At 51.2% G+C, this 15,668-nt stretch overlaps 3 protein-coding genes across 4 annotated transcripts; 1 reads left to right on the top strand and 2 right to left on the bottom strand.

Annotated features, from left to right (window-relative positions):
• Nucleotides 1-180: 180 nt before the first annotated feature.
• On the bottom strand, nucleotides 181-11,350 carry LOC111073120 (cadherin-23). 2 transcript variants are annotated; one of them, XM_022365319.2, is made up of 13 exons: nucleotides 10,729-11,350; nucleotides 6,798-7,130; nucleotides 5,510-6,740; nucleotides 5,247-5,447; nucleotides 4,399-5,185; nucleotides 3,931-4,339; nucleotides 3,200-3,854; nucleotides 2,958-3,139; nucleotides 2,488-2,900; nucleotides 1,324-2,411; nucleotides 863-1,257; nucleotides 658-802; nucleotides 181-591 (listed from the first exon to the last, which is right to left on the bottom strand). In XM_022365319.2, exons 2-13 carry the CDS (start codon nucleotides 7,015-7,017, stop codon nucleotides 393-395), a joined length of 5,925 nt encoding a protein of 1,974 aa, XP_022221011.2. In that variant the 5' UTR covers nucleotides 7,018-7,130; nucleotides 10,729-11,350; the 3' UTR covers nucleotides 181-392. The 2 variants fall into 2 exon arrangements, with proteins under 2 accessions (XP_022221011.2, XP_022221092.2); XM_022365400.2 differs by lacking the exon at nucleotides 10,729-11,350 and adding an exon at nucleotides 7,703-7,866.
• Nucleotides 8,910-14,656, top strand: LOC111073253 (protein Cep78 homolog). Its single transcript, XM_022365524.2, has 8 exons — nucleotides 8,910-8,943; nucleotides 11,897-12,221; nucleotides 12,284-12,474; nucleotides 12,538-12,714; nucleotides 12,771-12,945; nucleotides 13,000-13,447; nucleotides 13,507-13,828; nucleotides 13,892-14,656. The coding sequence occupies exons 1-8, from the start codon at nucleotides 8,917-8,919 to the stop codon at nucleotides 14,468-14,470; spliced, it is 2,244 nt and encodes a 747-aa protein (XP_022221216.2). The 5' UTR covers nucleotides 8,910-8,916; the 3' UTR covers nucleotides 14,471-14,656.
• Nucleotides 14,646-15,551, bottom strand: LOC111073327 (histone H4). Its single transcript, XM_022365638.2, has 3 exons — nucleotides 15,450-15,551; nucleotides 15,025-15,230; nucleotides 14,646-14,957 (listed from the first exon to the last, which is right to left on the bottom strand). The coding sequence occupies exons 2-3, from the start codon at nucleotides 15,202-15,204 to the stop codon at nucleotides 14,826-14,828; spliced, it is 312 nt and encodes a 103-aa protein (XP_022221330.1). The 5' UTR covers nucleotides 15,205-15,230; nucleotides 15,450-15,551; the 3' UTR covers nucleotides 14,646-14,825.
• Nucleotides 15,552-15,668: the final 117 nt, after the last annotated feature.

Genomic DNA, 15,668 nt, shown 5'->3' with positions numbered 1-15,668 from the left:
TGGGAGACCTATACAAACAGGAGGCGTTTGATTTGCCTTCACTGTTGACGATAAAAAAAAAAAAAACCAAACACCAGAATTGTAAAGTTTTGGAAAAAAAATTTTGAATCTTATTGGTAAGTGTGCGCAGCTGCATGTTCGTCGCTAAAACTAATGGAAGGCCACCTATTCCTGTTTCAGTTAGGCCGAATCAGTTTATTTTATATTTTATCATTCCTGACCAGAAGCTGTTCTTATATTTTCTTTAAAAACGGATCTCAATTACGCAGTGAGTCAGTACTTCGGTATATATTTACATGGGTCTTAAGAGCTAGTTATATGCTAGGCCTAAGATTACCCTACACTACCCTAGACTAGGTGTAATAAATAGTTGGATGGACGATGGACTGCGGCTACAGCTCTGTGGTCTCCAGCTTGCGGGCCAGAATCTGAGCATTATTAGTTAGCTTGTCGATTTGATTGTACAGATTGAAGTGGCGGTTTAGATCGTTGCTGTTGTTGAAGAGCTTGGCGGTGCCCTTGAGCGTTTCGTGCATATCCTGTGTGGCCACCGCCAGGAAGTTGTCGTCCAGCGAGTCCTGACCGCCAACGCTGTGCATCAGAATGGGGGGATCTAAGTATGAGCCAGCTATCAAAGGGCTTCCTTGGTACACTCACCTCGCAGTCTCCTCGTTCTTGAACCACTCGTTCTCGTAGCCCTTCAGCCAGATGGGATTCGAGCCCTGGACACTGTGCTTGTTGGTATTCGGCACCCGCGTGGCCGGCTCGTTTGTGTGCTGCAGCGACAGCGATGAGTGAGCACCTGGAAAAAATATACGGCTAAGACATTGTTCCACAGCCATAAATGGGACGTTGGACCTACGGAAAATGTTGACTTTGGCGGCGCGCAGCTGCCTCCGGTAGCCGTTGCGCTGTGAGGCGCACAGGGCCAGGATGACCACCAATAGAGTGGCCATGAAGAGATTGGTAAAGACGAGCCACACGAACAGGGGGCCCTTGGTGGGGCCAGCTGTGAGCAGCTGGGCCTCCGCCGGCTGCGTGTCCAGCACATTGAGCTCCTTGAACAGTTCGTCCAGGCTCTCGATGTGCGAGTCGATCAGCTTTAGCACGTCGGAGACCTCGTAGATGGAGTTATCCTCGCGCTCGACTAGATGCATGTACAGGTCCGTTTTGGTCTTGTCCACCGAACCGTCCTTGTTCTCGTGCACTTTAATCTCATCAATGTTGACAATGGACTCGGTTATGTTGCCCAAGGTGCTGCAAGCAATAGAAGTGGCACTTAGCATGGATTCAGTTCATCCATCATCCCCCCCTTGGACTTACTCTCGGAAAATGTCCACGCGGGAGCGCAGCTCATCCGGCTGCAGTCGGAAGACAAACCGCACCTTCTGATCCTCACGGAGCAGGTAGATGAACACATGGGCCACATCTCGCATGCCCAGCGTATCGTTGGCCAGCACCACAAAATCGAAGTAGCCCTTCATGCCCTTCTGCGGATCGAAGTTCAGCTGCACCTCGCCCGTCTCCACGTCCAGCAGAAACGGCGCCTTGCGCACATTCTCCAGCCCCTCGGACAGTGTCTGCCTGATTTCGCCCACCTGATAGTAGCCGATCTGGGCGTTGGCTCCTTCATCGGCATCCGTCGCATCCACGCGCATAAACTTCAGGCCAAAGTCCGCATTGGTTGTGATGCCGCCCGTGAAGATTTTGCTGCGGAATCTCGGCGGATTGTCGTTGATGTCCAGCACTCTAATCTGAACCCGCACGATCGTGCTGTCTGCTTCGGGGGGCGGCTCCACCGCTGCCGCTGGCTGATCCTCCACGCTGCTGTCGTAGCTCTCGTAGGACACAAGTTCTGCCTCAGCAGAACCCGAGGCTGTGGCCTGCTCCGCCTCGTATTCAGTCGAGCGCAGCTGTCGCGAGTGCTTGAAGCGATCGTAGCTGTGCTCCGGATGCCGCAGATGTCCAGCGATCTTGTTGTTAATCTCAATGCCCATCCGGCGACGCTGATGGCCACCGGAGCGCTCTCCAGTGTCATTGGCGCAGTTCTCCGTGGCTTTGACATACAGCGTAAAGTTGGCCACCAACTCGCGATCGAGCTCGCGATCGACGGTCAGGACATGGGACTCGGAATCCAGGCGAAAGTAGCCCGCCTCATTGCCGCGCACTATGAAGTAGCACACCTGACTGGGCGTCTCCTCGGGATCGTCCAGCTCCAGCTGATCCTTGTCTATGGTGTCCGGCAGCTTGATGCGCTCTGCGCCCGGGTCCGAGTGCTCCGTAAAGTTTACGGCTATTTCGTTGACTATGAACTGCGGCTCGTAGTCGTTGACGTTGCGCACGTAAACGGTCAGATCGAGATCGGTGCTCAGGGATGTGGGCAGACCCTGATCGTACGCCTCAATACGTAGCTGTTTAAGCGAAAAAAAACACGAAGGATGATCAGTTTAGATCTCTTCCTCTCTCTCTGCAGTGGGACTTCCTTACCTCGTGTATCTTCTGCCGCTCGCGATTGAGGGGCTGCCGCAGGTGCAGCTCGCCCGTGTCGGCATTCACCTCGAACATCTTGTAGCTGCCCAAGGGATCGGGCTTCAGGCGGTACCGCACCAGGGCATTCTGTCCCATATCCGCATCGCTGGCGTACGCCTGCAGTATCAGACTGCCGACCGTGGCATTCTCCGGCACTCGCACCGTGGTGTTGTGCAGCGGCCTGACAAACACCGGCGCATGATCGTTGAAGTCTGAGACGCAAATGTCCAGCGTGCTGTGCACTATGTTCGCTGGCACACCCAAGTCGCGGGTGGTTATGGTGAGGCTGTAGTTGCCGAACCTGTTGCGCAGACTCTGACCGGCAAAGATGTGCGCATTCCACGCATCCAGCTGACGCAGCTCAAAGATACCTACAACGGAGGGCATATAACCATCGTCTGATTAATGTTTCCCACGTGCAAACTTACCCTCCTTGTTGCCCTGGGTAATGGCAAAGTTCAAGCGTCCGTTGGGTGTGGCTGGATCGTCCGAGTCCTTGCCCACAATGCTGGCAATGCGCTCGTGCAGCTCGTGGTATTCCGTGATGAGCACACAGCTCGTGGGCAGGCTGACCTCCGGCGCATTGTCATTCTCGTCCAGAATGGAAATGCTGAGGGGAATATTTCAATATATTCCCAGTCCTATACCGATTATGTTCAAGCACACTTACAACACTTGCTTGAAGGCATTGCGGCTCTCGCCTGCCAGAAATCCGAACTGATAGTTGTCCCATGCCTCGATGACCAGATTGTACGAGTCCTTTGTCTCGCGATCCAGACGATCGGCCACCGTGAGCACGCCAGTGTCCGCGTCTATGGTGAACTTACCCTGCGAACTAATGCGATCCATGAGGAACGTGATCTTGCCAAAGTCCCCCGCATCGGCATCCGCTGCCTGGACGGTGGCCACCCTCGTGCCCGGCGCTGCCTTCTCGCTGATCGTGTAGTTCTTGCTGCCGCCAATGAAATACGGATTGTTGTCGTTCTCGTCCAGCACCGTCACATAGACATCGATTAGGGAGGAGCGGGCCGGCAGACCAGAGTCGGTGGCCCGCACGCTAAAGTTCAGCCACTGATGCTGCTCGTGATCGATCTTATTGGCCACCACAATCTCCCCCGTCTGGGCGTCCAGGTGGATGAGGCTGCGGTAGGTGGGATTGCCCTCCAGGGCGTAGGTAATGGTGCGATTCCTGTCCACATCGTAGGCCAGCACATTGACAATCATGGCGCCATTGATGCTGTTCTCCGTGATCGATTGCCGGTAGAAGGGCTGCTTGAACTTGGGATTGTTGTCGTTCTCGTCCAGCACTTGAATGCTGAGGAAACCTAAATGGGAGGATATAAAAGGCAGATATGATTGAGGGTCCAAGGGGCGAGTCTCCTGCCTTGTCTCTGGTCTCACCCTCAACGATCTGCTTGCCCTTGGCCGCTGCCAGATCCTCCACTGTAATGGCCAGCTTGATGTGTTCGACCCTCTCGCGATCCAGCAGCTTGACAACCTTCAGGTCGCCCTCGATGGGATCCACCTCAAAGGCACCCAAGTAGTCGTATTCGCTGGCCTTCACCAGCGACCCCTCCTCGTTGCGGCCCTCGCAGTGTTCCGCATTCAGCTTGTAGCGGAGAATGGCATTCTGGTCGGCATCCGTGGCCCTGATCCGATAGACCAAGCTGCCCACTTGCGTGTTTTCCACGATCTTCAGCGCAGGCAGATCCGTCAGCAGCGGCAGCTTGTTGTTCACATCCTGTATGCTGATGTTCACCGTGGCCGTGCTCATCAGCTGCGAGCTGCCCAGCCCCCCATCCAGAGCGAGCTGTTAGCATGGAGATTATCTCAGCATTAATGCAGAAGAAAGAGTATTTCAGGGCTTACCACAGACAAAGTGTAGATGGAGCGCTTGCTGTCGGTGAGATCGGGATCCAAATTGGCGCCCTGGGCCACCGATATCACGCCCGATTCCGAGTTGATGATAAACTTGTCGCTGGCACCCGTCTGGATGCGATAGACCACGGCATTGTTGGGCGACGAACCATCGCGATCGATGGCCGTCACCTGGAGCACTGAGCTGCCGCCGGGCAGATCCTCGGGCACGGTTTTCGCATAGAAGCTCCTCTGGAAGATGGGCGGATTGTCGTTGACGTCCTGCACATAGATGAGTACCGGCACCACCGTCGAGAGCATGGGTATGCCAGAGTCGCGTGCACGCACAAGCAGATCGATCTCCCGCATGCTGCCGCTGCCAGTCCTCCGATCGGTGTCCACCATCTCCTCGAAGTCGAAATGGTGCAGCGGCTGCAGCAGCCCGCTCTGCGGATCAATGGTGAAGTTCGAGCGATAGAGACCCTCCACAATCTCGTAGGTTATCTGACTGTTCTCGGTGCCATTCAGATCCAAGTCGCGTGCCTCCAATTGCAGGGGCGTCTCGAATTCGCCCTTGTTCTCCAGCAGCTTTGTCTCGTACTGTCGCTGGGGGAAGGTGGGCGCATTGTCGTTCACATCCTGTATGTCCACAATGATCTGCGCCGTGTTCCGATTGCCCTGGCCCACATTATCAATGGCCTCCACGGTTAGGTAGTGCCGGGAGATGATCTCTCGATCGAAGGCCGTTCCGCCATGCTGCTTGATGCTGATCACTCCCGTTATGGGATTCAGTTGGAGTCTGTACGGAGCAGTTATGGCTAGAAGTTAGGGAACTCTCTCAGTCTGCTTGCTGTACTTACAAATGAGCTATGCCTCCTCGGAGATTCGTGTAGCGTATGCCCATGGTGCCATAGTCGCCCGAATCCACATCCACGGCCTCCACTTTGGTGATGATCGTGCCCTGATCGCTGTTCTCCAGCACGCTGGCATTGTAGATCGCATGCCCGAACTCCGGAAAGTTGTCGTTCTGATCCCGTATGAAGATCTGCACATGAGCGGAACTGAAAGCGAAAACAAGATCAATATTTAGAGCCTCGCACTACACCCAAAACGCAAGTCTCACCTCCATCGACTGGGCTCATCGATTTCCCTTGCAAAAATGGTAAAGTTAATCTCCACGAACTGCTCAAAGTCCAGGGACTTTGAGTTCTTGACGCGCAGCATAAAGTTGGCCTCATTCACCGCCAGCTCGGGCACAATCTCAAACAGATCGTTGGGCGGATCGAGGAACAGTCGAAAGGTGCCGTTGTTGCCCTCGTCGTGATCGTACACAAAGTTCTGCACATCCCCATCGATAAAGTTCAGCGGCGTGTTGGTCTGGGCGTTCTCATTCACCTCACAGCGATAGAGCGCCTCCCCAAAGGTGGGTATCTCGTCGTTCACATCGCTGACAATGACCGTCACCTCCGTGCGAATCGAGACGGGGGCCACCTGAGTGTTGGCCCTGGACAGCTCGGTGGCAGTGATGCGCAGAATGTGCGCCCCATTCACCTGATCGCTCTGCTCCTCCCGGTCCAGTGCGGTGAGGGTGTGCACGATGCCCGTGTGGCGGTCAATGTCGAACAGATCGTTGGCCTCCAGGCTGTAGGCGATCGGATTGTTGATGCCACGATCGCCGTCAATTGCCCGCACCCGGAGTACCCGTGTGCCCACCGGCGCATCCTCGGCAATGCGCGCCACCGCCTGAACCTCCACAAATTCCGGTGGCTGGTCCTCAATATCCTTGACTTTGATCAGAATGGCAGCCGTGCCCGTGTTCACTGGTCCCTGGTTGGCCCGATCAATGGCCAGCACGCGCAGCTGATAGAGGCTCTTCGATTCGTAGTCAAGCTCCCGCTGCAGACGCAGCACGCCCTTGCCCTGGTGGGTGGCGATGCTGAAGACATCGTTGTCGCCATCGAGCTCCTGCAGATAGTAGACAACCTGACCGTAGGCACCCTCATCGGCGTCGGTGGCCTCCAGGGTGCTGATCACGGCCGGGCCACTGCCCTCGGGTATCTCGATGGCGTTCTGGTACGGCAGGAAGGTGGGCACATTGTCGTTGATGTCCTCGACCAGCAGCAGCAGGCTCTGCGTCACATAGCTGTGGTCGCTGTAGTGGCTGTCTGTCAGCGTCAGGACTATGGCATACTCGTCCTGCAGCTCGCGATCCAGCTCCTTGGCCAGGTACAGCTTGGCCTCATTGCCGCCGGTGTTCTCGATGCGTATTATCTCGCTGTCGTGGGAGTTTCGCTTGCCAAAGGTCAACGGATCATTGTCCGGATCGTAGCCCTTGAGCGTGTAGATCAAAGTTCCTAATGTTCGGATGGTTAATGGAATGTTTTTTGTGGTTCAATTGGCTTAATACTTACCCACTTTCGTTTCGGGGCTCTCCTTCAGTCGCAGCACAATCTCCGACTGTCCGTCAATAGCGAAACGAGGCGGACGATTGGCGGCTGCGATGCCAATTAGGGCGGTAAAAACTACGCTAAGGATCACCATGCTGGTGCTTATGTGTCTAGGCTGTTGCGGTGTCCTTTTTAAGCGCACCTTCTTGTAGTCTGTGGATTGCCTCAGCTGTTCGTTGTACATGCTGAATGTCGTTGTGGATGATGATGATGATGTGTGGCTTTAGTGAGCACCTTTTGGCTACTGCCACTGCCACATGACAGGCAGACTTTCGAATGACACCAGCCGAGCGACACCTAGAAAATAGACAAGAGGCGGATGGAGCTGTGTTACAACAGAAACCCAAAAGCCAGTGCTAACCCATTTTCCCTGCGGGTCTGGTCTGTCACATTTTATGGTGACTCTCTGGGGAAGGGGCTGTGCCTTATGACCCCAAAACAGTTTCGCTTGAGAAAGCAAAAGACAGACTCTAGAGTAGAGAGCTTTCTGTATGCGGTTCTGTTCTGGTTCTGCTCTTGCAACATGTCCCCCCCAAAACAAACCCAAAATCCAACAATTAGGTCGGGCAAATGTTTCTCAATGGAACAGGTACTCTGGCACTGGCACTGGAACTGGACCTGCTGCAGTGGCCTGGCTCGTGTGTTCTCTGCGTGAGAATTGGCCAAATCATTTGCGAAAGTTTTATGTGCAAATTAATTAAAGCGTCTGCTCTTTATTGGCCTGGCTCTGGCTCTGGCTGCTGGCTCAGCACTAGCCTGGAATTCCGCTGAAGAAATTTTTATTGACTTTGTTTTTGTGTTTGTTTTCGTTTTGAAAGGTTTAACGACCGTAACGTTTTCTAAACTGCCCGGCAATTATTGTAACTTACTCTTGTACGAGCACATTTGGCTGGTATGTGCCATGCCATGTGCCAGATTTGTCTCAATAAATTCTAGATAATCTGCCCAGTTAATTGGTTGGTTCTTGCGCAAGTGGAGGAGTGAAAACTGAAAGTGGTGTGGGGCGGGCAGGGGGATTTTCCAGCCCTACGAATATACGAAAATTTAATGATGTTTCTCCATAGTTTGAAGAGTTTGAAGAGGAGTGCAGTTGCAGTGTTATCTACGTTTGATTTCTCACAGCCAGCGGATGATGTACGCGTGTGAAAAGTGCATAGCGATGACTGCATCTGTCAGATACAGCTGCCGCTACAGATACCATTGGCTGCGGCTTATTAATGCCAGACATTGCCATTGTTCGAGAGTTCAACTCGGTTTGCCTCATTTGCAATCGGAGCACTTGCATATCATCTCATACCCTGGCCACAGAGAGCGCGACAGAGCACAGAGCAGAGCTACAGTGCGGTTCATTGATTTCGCAATCACTTGGATACTTGAGTATTTCTTAATTAATTGTTGGCAATCGTAAATGTCCTCTCAGACCCCGGCCTCTGTCCCCGGTCAACCGGTAATTGATTTGTACTTGTGCATCTTTTGGTTTCACTTGGCAACGGTTGCACAATGCTCACTCCATCGAAAATTTATCTTTATCGCGTCGGGAAAAATCTGCAGACAAGGTCGTTAGTGAATCGCCCCCCCCCCTCCAGTTGGGGCACTTTTGATTCAAAAGTAATCACAATTTGTGGCTGATTTCGCTTTCAACACGCGCCACATGCAACAATTTCATTTCATCTTTTCGAAGGAGAACTGCAGAGGAGCTAAAGCATTGGTTGGGTTTTTCTTTTGGCTTTTGGGGTAATTATCCATGTGTATTCATGGCCGAGAGGCAATTGGGTTGTTTGGTCAGTTGGCTGGCCAGGGAATGCTCGGGTGGTCATACAATTTCATGCTGCACTGCTTTTGCCATATTCAGAATGGGGCTAACTACAGCTATCAACAAAGCTGCTGTCGATCAGATCAGTTTAGCCGAGCGATACCTGTAGCGGGTAAAGGGTATATAAACCATATTCTCGTATTACTGTGCAGTCTGAGTACAACTAAAATTGTAGTTAATATTATACTTGTTCTAACTTTGTTTAATTTCATTTTGTTTTATTGTTTCAGATATTGCATAATTTAATACGAATAATTTTATTTGCCATATATGTGTGTGGGCTTGGAATTGATTGCTGTAAGTACTTCTTACCCAAACACACAGTTTTTTTACACCGTCAATGCCTCTGTCAGAGCTATCACTCCACATTAAATGGGGCTACTCAAAGCCAAACTAAATGTAGTCTTAATTAAATCCATTAGCTATGGAGACGCACTTTCCTGCTGGCAATTTTCCAGCCGGCGAAAACCCACTGAATTAAAGCAAATTAATAAGTCACGCCGCCGCCTCGCAGAGATCAGACCAAGTCATTTCAGTTTGCCATTTCACTCACAATTTATGTAAGTTGAAAGTGGAAGAGTCAGAGCCGGAGCCGGAGCCGGAAAAGCCTCAGAGCCATGACGATGGCGGCGAGTGACGACGCTGCCTTTTCCACAGCTCCACAACTATCTCCAACATCTGAGACACGGCAGACTCTTGGCTTGGCGGTTGTGCCCTCCTAGTGCTAATGACTCTTGTTGCAAAGTTCACGCTTGGCATGTTCTGGCCTGCCCTGGCCTGGCCTGGCCTTTTGTTGCCCGCTCAGAGTTGGCCAAAAAGTGAAATCCTGCACGAAAATAGTTCAATATACTCGTACTTTGTAGCCAATGGATACCACAGCACTCCCCCCCATTCCCACTCGATTGCATTCCCCCTGCCAACCCATCCCATTAACTGTTGCGGTTAACCACAAGCAAAACTGCTGCAGACAGACTCCCCAAGTTAATCCCACAGAAATGCAAATCTCAATGAACAATGAATCTCAATTTTTGATTTCGAATTTCGATGCGACAAGTTCCTCCTGCTGCTGCTGCTGCTGCATCTCCACTATGCACATAATCGTGCGTTGGCACCGCACCTGGGACGGTTGACTTTCCATGTCAGCCAGAGCCAGGGGTTCATTTAATTATATTAAATATGTTAAGCGCGGTGCAGAGAGAGTCAGTGTCAGTGCCAGTGGCTGTGGCAGAGATAGAGATACGTGTAGAGACAGACACTGTAGCTGCTCGGCTTGTGACCAATGTTGCCTTCAGTTTCCGGAGCACGAGTGGCTGAGCAAACAAACGGGCAGACGGGGGGACGGGGGGGAACCCATGCCAGTACTCCAATTTGAACACTTCCTCCCCCATATTAGGGCCCTGTTTGTCATGCCCATCGATTCCGATACGCCGCTCCGCGACAGTCAAGTTCAACGCCAGCAGCAGCAGCAGCAGCAAAGCTCCATGCGAGCTATTGTTTGTTGTTGGCTGACAAACAAAAGGAGAGTCGCAACAGCGTGGGGCAGGGGTACTACGCTGACTGGAGGCAGCTCCGTTGCGGTAGCTTGGTTTTTTACTCATAGCCAGGTTCAAGCGACGCCCGCATCCGTCTCACTTTCATGGTAATGTGCGTAGTCCCTGCCACCTCTTCTTCGGCGCCAATCTAGCCCTGAGCCCCCCAGCAAAATCTTGGCAGTAACATGGCTTGGATGCAGACAAAGTGTCGTAAAACATTTGTCCGTTACACTTGGTCTCCTTTTCTAGCTCGTTTTTTTTTTTTTTGCATATCCAAGCAACCCAACTGCTTCGTTCATCCGAGTCCGAATCTGCCTCGAAAACTACGATTATTGCTACACTTCGGCCACTTAGACAATTTGTTTCGCATTCATGTGCATGTGGAAGGAGCAAGCAAGTCCTTGACCTGAGCCATGCGACCTTACATACGTTATTGGGGAAGCGGAACGTAGTTGGGCAACTCCATAGAGCTTCTTTAGCATTAAAAAACCATCCCCAGTGAGGACAGGACACATCTGAGGCCTGTCGCCGAACCGGTTCCAATACTTACCCTCTAAGAAAGGTATTCCTCTAGCAGACAGGGAGAGTATCCTTTGCCTCGGGCCACTTGCAACTTTTATGTTAATTATTTTGGGGCGCACTTCCAATGTCTCACCTCACTCGATTGCCAGTCGACTGCTCACAGAGAACTTTCAAATTTCTTGTACTGACACATTTCCGTGAAGGCTTCTTCTGTGGGCCAGCACGACGTCACTGGTAATTAGGCATGAGTCAAAGAACCCCCAGAACTAAATAAACGTGTCGCGCGCTCTGAAATTGGGCAATGCACGAACCGGAACTCGAATCCAAACAGGGGAGGTAGGGGTACCGGTGCCATCCACATATGTATGTATGTGGATGATGAGTACACGGGATGGATCACTTTAATGACACTTTGACGCCGCCGCCGCCGACGGAACGTGCTTCAAGCCACGCAATGTACTTAGTGCTGACCAGGCGGTGGGGGGCTCTGGGTCTTAATAAATCACGATTGCACTTCAAAATTTCGAATACCGTTAAGTGTTTTCGGAACACGAAATAGCCGCCAAAACGATGTGGAAGCTTCGAAAGCCGCAAAACGACTAAGAGCCAGAGCCTCAGCCACAGCCACAGCCGACTCGAGCTTGAGCCATGGAACGGTGTGTGCTCTATGGGAATGGAGTTGTCAACGAATGTTGTGGCAACCCTGGCACGAAGAGAGGGAGCGAGAGAGAGAGAGAGAGAAAAGACTGCAGTGCAGGCACGCGAGTAATTACCGAACCGTAAATTCCACCGGCATGACTAGTCGTAAGGGGGGGGACTGGTGGGGGTGCTGCATGGGGGTGAAATTGTTTGTTTACGATCTCGCATTGAGAAGAGTGGGGGAGGTGGACAACGGAAGTGCTTTGGACTTATGCAATTTTGAAGGTTAGATTAGCAGAATGGAAGCGTTGCACAACACTGAGCACTGAGCAGAAAAAAACAAGGATAAAAATAGCTTCCTTCGAGTATTATTTCCACTATATAAAACTACGTCTCTATGTTTTGTAACGCGTAACAAAGGAAGCAATTGTTTTTATTTTCAACACAGTTTTCTTAGAATATCATTTCCCCAATTTTTTACACGCTACAAATTGTACTCGTATTTTAATTATATCAAACCTAGTCAAGCCTCTCTCTCTCTCGGCTTTATCGTACAGAACATGTCGTTGAGTCGTGTCTCAGGGATACGTAATGGACAGCTAAGGGATTTGGCCAAGAAGGCCAGTTCGGCGGAAACGCTGCCGACACTCGTCAGAACATCCAGCACAAGCCGCTGCTTCCACTTCCGCTACATGGAGCTGTGCCGCGCCAAAAATCTGGCACCATTGCCGGAAATACGGAACAAGTCCAAGGAGAACACCCTGCTGGAGCTCTTCGCGGACAAGCTGACTGTTAACGACTGGATGATGGTCATCGAGGCGCTGCAACATGACATCGTCCTGCAGAGCATGGTGCTGCACATGCGACGCTCCTATCCAAACAGTGAGTAGCCAGTGTCGTCGGACCCTAGGGCGGGGAAACTAAGGTACGGCCTTTCCATGCAGACACAATTGAGCCCATCGATACGGAGAATCGGGCCCGACTCTTCCGACAGCGTCCGGTGGTATTCACACGCTTCATTTTCCGCGGCCTCGTCGAGGCCATTGCCAATTGTGTGTCCACCAATAAGAATCTCACAGTGCTCAAGCTGGAGGGTCTGCCCCTTTGTAACGGCTACATTGAGGCTATAGCCAAGGTGGGTAGCAAGAGAAGCATCTTATGAATCCTTTCCGATGCCTATAGTCATTGTGTCCTCTAGTCGCTGGCCGCCACCGATTCCCTGGAGACCTTGAGCTTTCGCAGGTCCAGCATTGGGGACAAGGGGTGCGAGATGGTCTGCAACACGGCCAAGTACCTCAATCGGATTGCATTCTTCGACCTCTCCGAGTGCAACATCAGCTCAGAGGGGGCCTTCCACGTGGCCAATATGATCAAGGTAAAGCGGGCATAAAGGTACATCGAATCCTTGATAATCCTTGATATCCTCCTCAGATGCAAAAGATATTGCAATACACAGAGGGATGGGAAAAGTCTCTGCGCTACCAGACGCTCGATGTCGGATCCATTTTGGGTTTGCGCACGATCATTCTCGCAAACAATCCGAATATCGGTGACCAGGGCCTGCGATGCATTGCCGAGGTGCTGAAGGAGGATGCCTGGATAAAGAGTAAGTAGGAGCAGCATAGGCCTCATCCCTCTCTAAGATCTCCGGCCTCTGCAGTTGTCGACATGCAGGGCTGTGGCCTGACGGACATTGGAGCCAATCTCATACTCGACTGCCTGGATCTGAACAGTGACATCCAGGAGTTCAATGTACAGAACAACGAGGGGATCAGCCACTTCCTGCAGCGTAGCATTCGCGAGCAACTGGGCATTCCACAATTCGAGAAGAAGCCGGAGCCGGAATACGATCTCAGCTGCTTCAAGGGGCTGCAGAGCCTGCCCAAGGGCCAGCGGTTCACCATCAGCCAGCTGCTGCAGCACATCAAGATCCTTGAGCAGCAGCTCTCCTTCGAACGGGTTCTACGCAAGAAGGCCGAGAGGCTGAATGTAAAGCTCAGCAATCAACTAATGAGCAGTGATGCCCACCTTACCTCCGACAAGTTCACGGAAACATCGCCCACCCACATGCCCAACGAACATCTGGAATTGACGGAAACCCACATAGAGTATGTCTCCTGTATCCCTCTGGTTATTGTGCAGCATCCCTCATTGGTGCATTCCACAGATCACCAACGTATCGCTCGTCGCATGCCAGCAAGCTGGTCAACACTTCCGTCCCCACACCCGAAACGACTCCGCGCAGCGACTTGCCGACGCTGCGAAACGATCCGCAGGATTCGCAATACTCAAGCCGACTGGAATCGGAACAAACCACCGAGGTGGAGTCAATGGAGGTCACCCCTTGCGAGGAAGATCAGGTGGCTATACGGACGTTGTTGCAGGTCCGAAAGGTGCGCAGCGAGATGAAGTACGTGGAGCGTAACGTCAAAGATAGTAACAAGAATCACGAGTCAAGGTCGGATCACGAATTCGCCAATGAGCGCCACGTAAGTGACTCGCCTCTTGATAGCCTTTGACAGTCACTAATGTAACCCATTGCTCTATCCCAGTACAAGCTCAACGCGATGGTGCGATTCGAGCAGGACATTGGGGACAGTGTCCAGGTGGGCGTGAATAAGCAAGGACGGGATCGTTATGAGGGAGGTGGAGATGGTAGCGTTACAAACAGGTACGACAGCGCGGTGAAGGCGAAGCGCGATGCCGAGGAAAGAAGCCGCCTTCAGAAGAGACAGGTTGGGGATGGCACCGGCATCTGGAACCACAATTTTAGCGTGGTCTTGGCCAATAATCGCGAGGCCAATGGAAAATGCATACCAAAGCGCTGCAAAGGAACGCCCGAGTACGAACAAACTGATGAATATAAGCATAGGAAGGAACTACGCGACAAAGTGGAAACGTACATAGGGCTGCATGGTCCTGCAGTGTCATCAGAGACGACGGCCGATGGCTCCACCTCGGAGCCGGAAGTACCGAATTCCAAAATGTTGACGTCCGAGGAGTACCCCAGCATGGTGGTCTTCAGGCGTCGCCGACACCCTGACATAGTCAAGAATGATGGAATGTCCAAGTTGTCGCCGCGTACTGCCTACTTAAGATTGAAGAAAATGAATCGGGAGGCAAGTTCTTAGCGCAGCTCTACACTAGCAATTTTCGGAACGCCGTGCGCTAGCCCCAAAAGCGATGAAGAGTAAAATTTCTAGTTTTACATGCATACCAGTCAGGGAGCCTCCACAGCTTTGAGTGCTCCTGCTGCCACCACGAAATGATTATTGAACCGACTCCTTTCTAATTAAAGATTTTCAATTTGTGATGACTACTCGAAATGTTACTTTTATTACTGTCACTTTGATTAATTAATTGTTTAATAGTTATGGAATATGCGTCTGGTTAAGTTTGTGTTCAAGTATTTGTTTTGATTAAGTTCTCGATTAAGTTATATGTAGTTTCCAAATGGTGTATAATAATATGTCGGTCGGGCATCATTTAACCACCGAAACCGTACAGGGTACGTCCCTGGCGCTTCAAGGCGTAGACCACGTCCATGGCGGTCACGGTCTTGCGCTTGGCGTGCTCGGTGTAAGTGACGGCATCGCGGATCACGTTCTCCAAGAATACCTATGGAGCAAATGCATGTGTAAGTTTAGTCCTCATATTAAGTACAAACTCTACTCTGGGCACTCACCTTCAAGACACCACGAGTTTCTTCGTAGATCAAGCCTGAAATACGCTTTACTCCGCCGCGACGGGCCAGACGACGAATGGCTGGCTTGGTGATACCCTGGATGTTATCACGCAAGACCTTGCGATGGCGCTTGGCACCGCCTTTTCCCAATCCTTTACCTCCCTTTCCACGTCCAGTCATTTTGCTTTTAGTTTTTTACGTTTTAGCTAGCGAAAGAGAAGAGAAAATAAACGGGATTAATTGCAGACCGACGCCATTTTTGTTCGGCAAAAACGAAGCAGCTTCTGGTGTTATTTTATCTATACAGACGCAAAGATGTACATGACTTTGATGTACTTCTGCATCTCTATACAGAAACAACATATTTGTTGTTACTTAATTAGTAAATATTAGTTATTTTTGTTAAAAATTATCTTTTTACGCACTTTGTCTGTCGACGAAGTGTGACCGCAGATTTATAATTAAAATATCTCAAAAATATATCTCATTCTCAAAATATATCGCACATATATCGAGGAAAAAACGAACTTAGCCCCGCTCTATTAAAACAGGTGAACAACTTTAGTTAAGCCGCTCTATTTTCAGCTGTAAATAAATGCTTTTAACAATATTGTATTCTTTTAGCCGATATATATTGACGAAAG

The sequence above is a fragment of the Drosophila obscura genome, unplaced genomic scaffold (assembly GCF_018151105.1).
Source record: "Drosophila obscura isolate BZ-5 IFL unplaced genomic scaffold, ASM1815110v1 contig_150, whole genome shotgun sequence".
NCBI classification, from domain to species: domain Eukaryota; kingdom Metazoa; phylum Arthropoda; class Insecta; order Diptera; family Drosophilidae; genus Drosophila; species Drosophila obscura.
Note: the sequence above shows the minus strand (reverse complement) of the source record. Positions and strands in the feature narration are given on the sequence as shown.

What these genes read in the sequence shown, in the direction of transcription:
- LOC111073253 (XM_022365524.2), top strand. Translation starts at nt 8,917, where the DNA reads ATGTGTGTGGGCTTGGAATTGATTGCT. An exon ending in TGGGCTTGGAATTGATTGCT is followed by an intron (nt 8,944 to 11,896) that starts GTAAGTACTTCT and finishes TTTATCGTACAG; the next exon opens with AACATGTCGTTGAGTCGTGT. An exon ending in GCGACGCTCCTATCCAAACA is followed by an intron (nt 12,222 to 12,283) that starts GTGAGTAGCCAG and finishes CTTTCCATGCAG; the next exon opens with ACACAATTGAGCCCATCGAT.
- LOC111073327 (XM_022365638.2), bottom strand. Translation starts at nt 15,204, where the DNA reads ATGACTGGACGTGGAAAGGGAGGTAAAGGATTGGGAAAAGGCGGTGCC. An exon ending in AAACTCGTGGTGTCTTGAAG is followed by an intron (nt 14,958 to 15,024) that starts GTGAGTGCCCAG and finishes TTTGCTCCATAG; the next exon opens with GTATTCTTGGAGAACGTGAT.
- LOC111073120 (XM_022365319.2), bottom strand. Translation starts at nt 7,017, where the DNA reads ATGTACAACGAACAGCTGAGGCAATCCACAGACTACAAGAAGGTGCGC. An exon ending in TACCCAGGGCAACAAGGAGG is followed by an intron (nt 2,901 to 2,957) that starts GTAAGTTTGCAC and finishes CCTCCGTTGTAG; the next exon opens with GTATCTTTGAGCTGCGTCAG. An exon ending in CGCGTGGACATTTTCCGAGA is followed by an intron (nt 1,258 to 1,323) that starts GTAAGTCCAAGG and finishes TATTGCTTGCAG; the next exon opens with CACCTTGGGCAACATAACCG.